Below are 12,217 nucleotides of genomic sequence, written 5' to 3'. Positions count from 1 at the left end.
CAGCAGGGAGTCCGACCTCTCTCTGCCCAGCAGGCGCGCTCAGCCTCGCTCTCCATCACAACCTAGATCTCAGTAGCACTGCTTGTCAAAAAGGTCTTTTGCAGCTGGGAGTAAAACAAAGAAGTAATGCGGCAGAGGTTTTGCATGCAGACGGCCTGCACTGCTGTCAGATAGCATCAGCAACAGAGTTGAGGTGGCACAGCGGTGGCCTGTAATGCGTGGCAGGATCCAGCAGAGAGCATCTGGCAACCCGTCTGTGCCACAGCCGCTGAGCATTTGCTGCTGCTGTTGCTGGGTGTGTCCTAATGCCTAATACTAGATTCAGTTTTTAAACTGTGCTTTTTCTTTTCTTTTTTTATGCTGGAAGTTTAAGTAAGCTGCATATTGCTTACTTGAAACACTTTAAGCTGAATTTGGTTGAAGTGTGTGTGTAAATAAATAATATTTTTATGACAAATTTTCATAGTTTAAGAAAATCTGGAAGTGGGACAATAAAACCATGAAATCTATACATAAAAAGCATCTGAAAATAATTGATGAACGCATAATAAAGACTGTTCTGATCTTTATATGACAATAAAATAAATGTTTTAAAATGTATTTTTAATACAAATTTTAATGAAAATATGCTTAATTATTAATTATTCTTGTTATTTTATTTCTGTAAAAGTTCTTAGGAACAATCTGCATTGTAAAAACTGAAAAAGTGTTTTTGATATATCCAAGTTGGGAAAGTTACTCTAAAAAAGTAATTAATTAGTAGCTACTAGTTATATCTTCAACAGTGTAATTAGACTACTGTACTAATTACTCTCTCTTAAAAGTATTGCATTAGTTATTACTAATTACTTTCTAAATCACATATCAACGTTGGCCAGTTGAACTATACAAGGATAGACATGAAACTGCACTTTTGATTCTTTCAAATAAATAATATACAATTGCATAAATTATTCTTGATGTGGCCAAAGTATGTAAAGGGAAGAGGTTACAAAAACATACATTTTATCATTAAAATTTGATGTTAAATCCATTGTTGTATAGTCTTTACAGTATTTAATGCAATTACATCAGAAGTAGCTGTAATTAAATTACAGAAAAAATAAGAGTAATGCCTCAGTAATTAGATTATTTAGTAATTAATTAAACCCAACACTAGATATATAAATATGGCTTTTAAATATTATGAAAGTGGGTCATAATTTTATGCCTGATCTGTGTATATTTTATGACGATTATCTATAGCATTTTTTCAATGTTGTGGCCCTAATTCTTTTTCCCCCTGAAGTTTAGAGAGAGATCAAGATAAATTTCACTTATGAGTAATTTAAATGTCATAATTTAATTTCAATTATGTATGTGTGAAATTATTTAATCTTATGCATTTAGGACACATAAAATGCTAGCAGCACAATTAAAATGTTAAAAAATGTAATTTCCATCACAGAATGCTGTTAACATAATTTAAGATGTAATGGAAATTAAAATTTTATTTTATTTTCTAAAAGTGCACAGGGCAAAAAGTGCTCATAGTTGAAGAAACACCCAAATGGCATTTTTTCCGCAGCATATAATTGAATATGCAAACACTGGCTTATATTCCCTTGCTTTTGGAAGTCAAATGACTGTACTACTGGGTACAGCTGTCATTTGGCCCTAAATGACAAGGGTGTGCCTGTAGTCTATTTAATTCCTGTAGTGTTTTTAAGAACCAAACCCATTCATTCCTCTATTTCTCCCGGGAATATGTGTAATGTCATGAGCCTGGCCTTTTCATGTTCGTCCCTCTGGTCTGCGTATCTAGGCAGTGGAAATAATGTGTAATAGAGCCCTTATGGCCTGTGTTGTCCTCAGTGGGGTTCTGCTGATGTAAAGGTGCCATTGTTTGTTCTTGCATTGTAAAAGTGGCACTTGCCCTTTTTTAAATGCTGCAAGATGTTGACATCTAAGGCCAGAACCCAAATCAGATATGATGACTAAACACTCAGCTTTTTTCTACTTGTTTTTTATATTTTTTTATTAAAGGGGTCATGAAATATGTTGTTTTATTGTTTTATAATGTTTCCTGGGATGATTTTTACATCAAAAATGGTCATAAGTTACAAATAAATGGCATTTTTCCTACCCTGATTATAGCCCTCTTATTTGAACGCTCTGTTTTAAGGGGCGTGTCTGCTGTGAGTCTTCAGTGTAAACGCCACTGCTGTGAACATCTTTGAAATAAGAAATAGCGAAGTATTACTCTCTCAAAAACTTTTAGCACGTTTTTACTATTACAGCTCTCAAACTTAACTAATTGTTGATTATTGTTGTTTATAGCATTACACTTAAATCTATGGCATTATATTTAGGTTGTGTGAAAAAGGTTGCAGTGATGAACATTGTAGCCGATCACAGACATGTTATAGAGTGCATCATTGCAACTTGATTTCTGCACACTAACGAATGCTTTCATCATAACTAACAGTGTAAACTTGATGTAACTAAGATTCGTTCAATAAAATGGAAGTTTTTGCACGTGTCCAGAACTCAGTCACTGATAAACTTGCGCTGTTTGATTGACAGCTACTGCGATTGTAAAGGAAGCGTTCTTTGATCACTTTCTGTATATAATTTAATCACCGTTTGAATAACAGATTATTTTCATCCTACTAAGAGAAACAACGTGAAGTTGACCGCTTAGTCACTGGTTTGATTTTCTGACACAAGAACATCTGACTGTACATGAATCATTACATATCAGATCAGTCATTAGATTTAACACAGTTACTTACATGTTGCTGCATTACTGTCGGGTCCACATCGTAAAAGTCTGTTTGCAAAGCCTGCACTGAAATGTGATTGATTTACCAAAAATTCCACAGTGAAATTGTGAAAACAAATAAATAAAGCTCAACTTTGTTGGAAATAAACCATAACCATATTCCTAGCATTAGGATCCTTTGAAAGGTAATGTTATTTTTAGTCCTGTATTGCTCTTCTCTCCTCCTCATCTCACTAACACGCCAATGGGCAGGGCTAACATTGCAATCATGAAGTAGGCGTTGATTTCTTCTGCGGAGGTGGTTTCTCACCTATCTATGTCATAGATGGGCACATTCCAGGATCAGTCGTTCTCTTGGCCTGGTGTCAATAAAAGCTTTTATTGGACTAACAAGGAAGTTTTCAGTTCTAAAACTTACCGGATATTCTTATAGTGCGATGACCTCTTATATATCAAAAGCTCAAGGAAAAGATGATTTCTCAATTCATGACCCCTTTAATAATATTTTTTTACAATAAGAAACAATTTAAAATAGATGTTTCATTGAATTTTTTTTTTTTTTTTTTAGCCAAAAACTGAAAAAGTCCAGAGTGTGATTTCCATTTGAAAATTTTTAGCAACCTCTATGGTCTGGTCCCGAATATCATAACCCACTTCCACGAATGTAGGTCATCACATTTTATTGGACAATTTAATGGAATATCTGATGAAGGTCATCATTAGTCAGGGATTCAAGCACCCTCATAAATTCTTCACCATTTGAGCCCTTTTCTTTTACTGAACAAGAGGTGTGAAGGCCATTTATGGCATTCAGCATGTTAAAATACTTCTCATGTGAACGCTGACTGTTTCATGACAATATAATTAATGATTCATGACAATATAGCTTGTGTTTCAGCTTAATTACGATATTTAAATTATTATAATGGACCACATACTAAATTTAGCATGAAAGCATTGGCCTAACTAAAAATTGACAGTGTTTCTGTCCCTTCTTCTTTGAGTTGTCACAAAGACCGTTCTGCTTTTTTATTCTCCACAGATCTGTTAATGCATGTTTTACTTTAATGAAGGGTTAGAAGTATCGTGCCAGCATTTGAAGGTGGTCGATGTTGTGATGTATTATGTAGGCCACTAGGTCCGCTACTGCGCACGTTCTTCATGAATCATGCACCCTTTTATCCTCAACAGACGGTTGATGGGTCAAGGTCAAAGGTCGATCATGTCCAACACCATTTAGACCATCGTCCACATTATAGCGAGTCTATATTTATTTCACCTAGCGCTGGAGACACGCTAGGCGGTCACACCAGGGGTTTGCAGTTCCCTTGTAAATGTCACACTGACCAGATTAATGTAGCACCATCAAGACCCCTATTAATCACCACTGAGCCTCAGCTCTACCTCCACCTGTTCGCCGTACCACCCCATACATGAATGAACCGGCATGATGGATCTTAATGACCCTTAATGGTGTTGTGTAAAGAATGAATTTTACAGCCCCTTTTTATGGTTATCGCTTTTATTATAGTTTTCATTTCATTATCATATTGGGTTATTTATGTCTGAGGGGAACCCGTAGTGGTCTGCCAGGCTTGGCAGATTGTCAGCTTTGTGGTTGTAAAGTATCTGGATCTTCCGCACACAGTGCAGTTTGCTAATGAGGATTTTTGCTGTGATTGAGGCTCAACTGTTTGACAGGGTCTAAGAACCTGGTACGTGAGGTGCATTAAGCTCTGTGTAGACCATATCGCATCCCTTTATCTTCTCCATTAACATGAAATCAAACGTCATGTGTACTTGTTCTTTCTTTTCCAAAGTCACCATAAAATTAAAACGACTCTTTTTTTTTTTTTTAATACTCATCCCTGGTCTAGCTCTTACCCAAAAATGAAAATTCTCTTATCTTTTACTCACCCATGAGTTGTTTCAAACACTTATTACTTATTTTTCCCTCGTGGAACACAAAACAAGATAATGAATGTGATTAATTGTAACTTAAACACATAATAAACCACCCAAGAGTGTCAGCAAAAAAGGTACTCTGATCGGTCTTGGTGGAAAATAACCTGATGTTCAAGCATTTTAACAGTAACATCTCAGTAAAATCAATTTTGACAGTGATCTCCTCTGTGCCAGTCAGCGCTTTGCACTCCAGTCCAGTGGATGGCAGAAACACCTGCTGTTTCTGTGCTCCAACATTTTGTCACATCGCTTCAATATTCATTAAATTGTTTTCTTTGTTCTGCAGAGGAAAGAAAGTCATATGTTTGTAATGACATGAGGGTGAGTAAATGATTACTTTTCCTTTTGAGTGAACTATCAAGTAACAACCAACAGGTACTGGCATGTGTTTTAGGAGAGAAGTAGTTCTTTGGTATGTAGCGCCCACTTTTTGCAATCCATTCAATTTCCAAAGGCAAAAATGCTAGTTTTCTTTCTGTTGAATATCCTGTTTCACTTGGAAATTAAAAAGTGGAAAAGTGGGTTGCGAAATCTGTTTTAAAGGGTTAGTTCACCCAAAATTTCTGTCATTAAGTACTCACCCTCATGTCGTTCCAAACCCGTAAGACCTTTAATTGTCTTCGGAACACAAATTAAGATATTTTTGATGAAATCCGAGGGTTTCTGAACCACATAGGCAGCAATGTCGTTGCACCTTTTGAGGTCCAAAAAGGTATTAAAGACATTGATAAAATAGTCAACATAACTACAGTGGTTCAACCCTAATGTTGTGAAGCGCCTTTTTTTATGCACAAAAACAAAACAAAATGAATACTGAGCCCGCGTTCAGATGAAAACACAGAAGATCTGCAACGAAAATATCGTACATGACAGGACAGACAAATTTGTTGATTGTTTTTGCACTCATTTTCGTCACTTCATAACATTAAGGTTGAACCACTGTAGTCATGTAGACTGTTTTATCGACGTGTTTAATACCTTTCTGGACCTCAAAAGGTGCAGTGACGTTGCTGCCTATGTGTGGATCAGATACCCCTGGAATTCATCAAAAATATCTTAATTTGTGTTTCAAAGACAAATAAATGTCTTACGGTTTTGGGATGATATGAGTGTGTGTACTTAATGACAGAAATTTCATTTTGAGGTGAAGTAACCCTTTAAGTTGACCTTAGGATTGACCATTAAAAAGATGTTTAGTTTTCCGTGAAAGGGTGGTTGAAACATTTTGACATTAAGTTATATAAAACCTCTTCCACGTTACCCATCTGGGAGTTTTTCTTCTGTGGTATGACTCTTAAAGCCAAAAGAAAATCCAAATCAGTATTAATTTCAGCCCCCTACTTCAAATGTAATCAAGGAAACGTTTTCTACTGCTGCAGCAATGAGACACTTCAGCTGAGGTCACCTCTCTGTGATTCAATCTCTTGCAACCCACCCTTGATCTTTCTTTACATGGGAAATGGCGTATTAATTAGATGTTGGGGAAATGAGAGTGTAATGCCATTGTAATAAAGTAAACAAATAAGCCAGGGTGAAATTGGCAGTATTTATTCAGTCACTGTGCATTGTTGATAGGGGAAAGGAAAATACACTTGGGAAGGGACCAGATATGGGATGTGCATCAGTAAAGCTTGCTAATGTGATTGTTTGCTAAAGCTTGCTAATGTGATTGTTAATCAGTTTTAGGGGTCACTTTTGGAGGCTGAAATGTTACTTTCACAGGCTCTATGTCAAGTTGAGGAAAAACAGTCTGGTAATTCCATAAGGAAGATGACCAACGGGGATTAAAGCCATGGGGAATCATTTGTCGGCTTTGCTTAAGTGGTCAAACACTTGCGGTGCCCTTGGAAAAAGAGGAAATATGATTTCCCTTGGGGTTGTTGCGGTGTTTCTTGTCTACAGTCTGATCCCAAAAGGATGTTGAGCCCCGCTGCAACTTTTATGACCCAAAACGCTAATTTTTCGCCTTCTACATCCTGCTAATTGGCCAAAACTAAAGTTTCTCCCAGTCTGTAAGTCAGATCAAAAGTGAGGTGCTTTAATATGTGCCCTTACAAGATTTTCTTTAGTATCAGACTGTTCAGGGCTGTGCAGGGCAGCAGAGCATGAATCATCCATTTTAATTGATATTTCACAAAAAACTTTGTTTTTGTAGAAGCATTGAATACAGCAGATATTTCAAGAATATTCCCAGAGGACTTATCCAAGAGGTCACTGATGGTATAAAGCCTCTCTCTTGGGGACTCTTGAAAGATTAGAAAGTGATTTCCTGAGGCTCAGATGGATGCTTTCAATAAAAGAGGTGGCAACTCTGTGAATAGCAGGAAGCTTGAAAGCTAGATGCTGCCCTTTTGGCTTACAATGCAGGATGCTTATGCAGAAGACTGGTCAAATCCAAACCGTAACTTTTCACCCGATCCCATTCCCCCTTGCCCTTCCCATCATTTCCTGTCATCCCTCTACTTTTAGTCCCAATAAATCAGCAAAATACTTTTCATTTTGTTTTTAGATTCATGTAAGGTCTTTCATAGGTGGCCATCTTGTTAAATTCTGCAACAAAGGACACTAGAGAACAAATGAAGGTGATACAGTCAGCTGTCCAAACCAGGAGTCATCGCACTTCAGATAGGAATCCCTTTTCCACTGCCCAGGCATCATGCCAGCTTGCTCTGGTCTTGTCTCCCTTTGTCATGAGTTAAGGAATCACCAGCGGATAAGGAATATATTACAAGTCCAATTGGAAGTAAGGCTTTTGAGGATGTACACTGACTCTTTACATGTCAGAAGGCCTGATTCACTCCCATCACACCTCTCAATGTCAGTTAATGAGCCTTAATGGACTCATAAATAATTGTAACTGAAAGGCCTCATGACTCATTTTGCCATACACCATTCCCCCAAATCAGAAATCCATAATGGACACATTTACTCTTTCCACTTCACTTTCTCCCCCCCCACCCCCAATCCCCAATTACCCCCCCAAGTTATGCCCCCTTCATGTCCCAGTGAACTGGCGCAACCCCGATTTTGCAGCAAAACCTTTTACCTTACCATCCCCGTCAGCACTTTCTATAGATTTTTCTTTTGTTTATGTCCATCCGTCACTGTCCGAGACTTCAATCCCTGTCATCCTGCACATCTCTGTTGATTTGAGCCACATCAGGATGGGCTCCTGGGGCACCGGAGAGACTAATCAAAGAAGTAATGTGATGGAAGCACCCCTGACGCTGACAGTTCCTATATTGAGAGCAGTCACTCACTCATGGGTAGTGGCCCATCTTCAGTGCCTATGTGATGGATGCCTACCTTTACTAAGGTTAAGCTCCTGTTCTTTAATGGCAATGTGTCAATATTAGTGGCTTGCGGGGTTTTCTGGGAACATCGCCCTTGTTTGGTCAGTCTCTGATTAAGAGACTTGCTCAAATTTCTGTCAATGTATTTGAGAAGGATCAATAGTTAGCTTGAAGGTCAGTCTGGTGCTGAAAGAGAAGATTGATTGCAATATTCATATGCAACAGTTTATATTTGAGGTCAAACTGGTAAGTTGGATAAAGGTCAACTAACTGTTACTTCTTATTTATAACTGCTAATGCAGATTTTACATAAGTGTGTCCCCTGTTAACAACGCAATAATTGTTTAAAAGCTTTTCTTTTTGTAATAGTTGCTTCCTTGACACATTTAAACTCTTAAACTCTTGTTTTCCGCAGCTCAAGAGCAGCATACAGAATCTGAGCATCAATATAAGCCATGATGCCAATGAGTAAGTACCTCCCCCTTACTTTGACCTCTGTATTGATGTTGACCTCTGACCTCTCTCTACATTTCCATAGATTCTGGTTACTTGTATTATTTAAATGGATTGAATTGATGTTTGAATGATGTTTCTGTTTGTTTGTTTTTTTAATGATAATTCAGCCACTAAATCTTGATGACAATTAATTGTATTTTTGTTTTTAATTAAAATGGGAAAGAGGATTGCAATGCACAAAAGTCTAATAAAAAAAAGTTCACTTTGATTGATAATATACATTCACCTTTGAGACAATTAATTGTCATTCAATCATGACAATAAAAATAAGTTTTTTCCACTTTGAAACCAAGGTTTTTGTTTTTTGATCTATAATTTAGTGTTTGTTTCTATTTATTTTCGTTTTTGTATTTTATTTCAGTTTAATTTTCATTTTAGTACTTAACAATAACACTGCCACCTTGTGGTCAAAAGCATTTCTATTGCATTGTGGCTTAAAGGCATAGTTCACCTAAAAATGAAAATTATCTGATGATTTACTCACCCTCAAGCCATCCTAGGTCTTCTTTCAGACGAACACAATCCGAGATATATGTAAAAATATCCTCCAAGGTTTATAACAGTTGTGAATGGTAGGCCAAATTCTGAAGTAAAAAAAAAAAAGCATCCATCCATAAAAAAAGGTATCCATACAACTCAGGAGGGTTAATAAAGGCCTTTTAAAGCGAAGGGATGTGTTTTTGTTAGAAAAATATCCATATTTAAAACTTTAGGATGGCTTGAGGGTGAGTAAATTATGGAATAATTTTCATTTTTGGGTGAACTATCCCTTTAATGTATTTGTGTTGGGACTTAATTTATTTGTTTTGTGGCTTAATATGGTGGTGTTCTGACTCAACACGATTTCACTTTGAACTTTTGTTTGTATTGGAAATTTAATTGTGTTGTGCACCTATGACCCAACGTATTAATGCACAAAAAACGGGTATCTGTGTAGGTCTTTGCTGTACATTTCATTCTTTTTTTGTCCTTTTGTACATTACCATTGCACCCTACCCCACAGAGCATATTAAACGATTAAATGGGAGCACTTAACAGCAAATTTTTTGAGTAACAGGAACACCTAGAGGCAGTGCCTGTGTCACACAAGCGTTTGACACTGTTCTGGGCCCATCGGTGGATGGCCAGAATTCATTATCATATACAGAAACCCCTGGAGGATATGAAAGAAGCAGAAAGTCTCTCAGATGAGAAGAGTGGCATTTCGTGTTGAAATGTCACCGCTGCACATCCTGTATGTCATTTACTGAATGGAGGGCTACCCAGAATGAACAATGAATTAACATCAGCGCTCATTTTATCATCTGTGGATGTGCATTTGCATTGGAGACAAATGTATTATTGGTATATTTTGGTTTATTGGAGTTAGTACTGTGTTGTTTCTAAATGCAACGGAGTTTTAAAGGGATAGTTTACTCAAAAAAATTGAAAAATTAAAAGTATCATTTGTCATTATTCACCCAGAACCTTTCTTTTCACTTCTTTCTGTCTATTGAACACAAATATATATATATATATATATATATATATATATATATATATATATATATATATATATATATATATATATATATATATATATATATATATATAAGAATGTGCTAGTTTCTCTTTTCCATGAAGTTACAGTGATTCAAAAAGGAAACAAAAGTACCATAAAAGTGTCATATTCTAAGTTCCCTGAAGTCATATGAAAGTCCTCATTAAGTACATTTTCAGATATTTCTTCATTTGCAGTATTCAGATGAACAATGGTCATATTGGTTTTAAACAAAATGAGGATGAGTATGTGATGGCAAAACTAAAATTAATTGTTGGCTTTATTTCATTTTTGTTAGTTTTATAGTTATTGTTAGTTTATGAAAATACATTTTAGTTTAGTTTCAATCTTTCTTAGTTATGTTAGCTTCCATATTGTTATGCTTCTGAAGTCATATGAAACTCCAGTCTACATACATTTTAAGAGCGACAAGTACATTTTTAACAGAATAACAAAGGTCATATTGGTTGTAAACAACATAAGGGTGAGAATATGATGACTGAATCATAATTTGTGTGAAATATCCCTTTAAGCTTCACTGGTACCATTTTGTGTACGTGTCGGCAGTCTCTTTGCTTATTCGACTCTATCTCCAGAATTTCCATGCATAAACAAATGCACCGTCATCCACCACTTTACCATATGTTCTCAAGGCAACATCATCTTTTATTAAACAAACACTTCTGTGCTTCAAACTGAAACCCCAAATGTTCATTCTGTACACAATCATCTGCTGTTTTAATATGATCACCTCATTTCACAGTTTCAGTCCTTGCAGTACTTTACCCAGGCTTGGTTCACACCACTTGGAGAAGCCTCAGATGGGAGTTATCTTGCTGACCTTCCCCCAAAAGCTGCAAGGACATGATTAAAAGCCACTTAAGATGGGCCTCACTTGTACTTCTCTATCACTGCCTGTGATAGACCACCAAACCAGTACTGACTATCACATGAATTACATTAGCAGAAGCCAGGGTGACGAAAAGGGATCTCCTGTTTCTCAGTGATGGCCAAGAGCACTCACGGCTAGACTGACAGCCGCCACTGCAATTGTCTGTTCCTCTCAGGCTTTGGGAAATGGCTTTTTGTGTCCATGCAGACCAAGCTGAAGGGCTGATCTTCAGATATGTACCTCTGATGACAGTGTACCAGATGTCAGCCACACTTCTAGTTGTTGAAAGAAATCTCAAGCGGATCTAATTCAAGCTCTCTGATTTCCCAGTGGACAGTTTCTAGGTAGGATGCAGAAAAAGAAGCTTGTTTTGAACAAGCTTAAAGTGAAGACCCAACCGGAGATTCATGCCCATGCGTAACGGACCACGGACCGATTCAAAGATCCTTCATGTGCTCTAATTAGAGGCTGAATAGACCCTCATTATTGAAGAGACCTGAATAAATGATGGAATTAAGAGGGTGGCAGCAGCTCTCTTGGGGCCAGAGACCTAAAGCCCTCCCTGAATTCCCAGAAATTATCTCCAGCACAGTGTCGCTCTGTGAAGCCTAGAGACTGTAGATATACTTTCTTGATAGCTTCAGTACTCTCTTTCTCTCTCTTGATACATAGTTAGTTTAGGAAACATCTTCAATCCAGTGTACAGGGTCCCTACGATCCAACACATAAATGACAGTAATGTAATTTAACACCACAGGCTAAGAAAAGCAGCTTACTTCATAATACTCATGATGACATTTGAGAGGATCTGACCTAACTTTTTTGTCTGATATAGAGCGGTATAATGAAATATCTTCAGCCCTAATAAGCACACACATTACTCTTTACCGGTCTAGCGGGTGCTCTACGTCCAATGTGTGTGTCTGTCTTGGATGATAATTAAGACTGACCCACCTGTTCAATGATGAATGGCTCCTGGCGTTACAGGTGTAGGTATGGCCTAGCGTGAAGTTGGTGACGCTGGCCTTAATTACCCATGTGTGCTTATGTTGAGAGAAAATCAGAGTGTTCCCTTCATAGCACAACTGAGCTTTTTTATGCTTTATTTAGGAAACCAGACAGCATGAAGCAGAAAAACGCCTTCCCTCCTAATTTCATCCACTCTCTGGACTCAACGCACATGATGCTGACATCACTGCATTGTTACAGGTGATGAACCGTCTGTTGTTTCATGTTTTTAGACCCAC

General features: G+C 37.2%; 1 protein-coding gene across 1 annotated transcript in view; it reads left to right on the top strand.

Annotated features, from left to right (window-relative positions):
• The window catches only part of polrmt (polymerase (RNA) mitochondrial (DNA directed)), a 56,372-nt gene that overhangs the window by 32,898 nt on the left and 11,257 nt on the right, over positions 1 to 12,217 (top strand). The window contains exons 16-17 of the mRNA XM_067396140.1: positions 8,438 to 8,490; positions 12,081 to 12,179. Coding sequence (XP_067252241.1) covers positions 8,438 to 8,490; positions 12,081 to 12,179 — 152 coding nt within the window. The remainder of the gene's footprint in view (positions 1 to 8,437; positions 8,491 to 12,080; positions 12,180 to 12,217) is intronic.

Source organism: Chanodichthys erythropterus, chromosome 10, assembly GCF_024489055.1.
Source record: "Chanodichthys erythropterus isolate Z2021 chromosome 10, ASM2448905v1, whole genome shotgun sequence".
In the NCBI taxonomy this organism is placed as follows: Eukaryota; Metazoa; Chordata; class Actinopteri; order Cypriniformes; family Xenocyprididae; genus Chanodichthys; species Chanodichthys erythropterus.
Note: the sequence above shows the minus strand (reverse complement) of the source record. Positions and strands in the feature narration are given on the sequence as shown.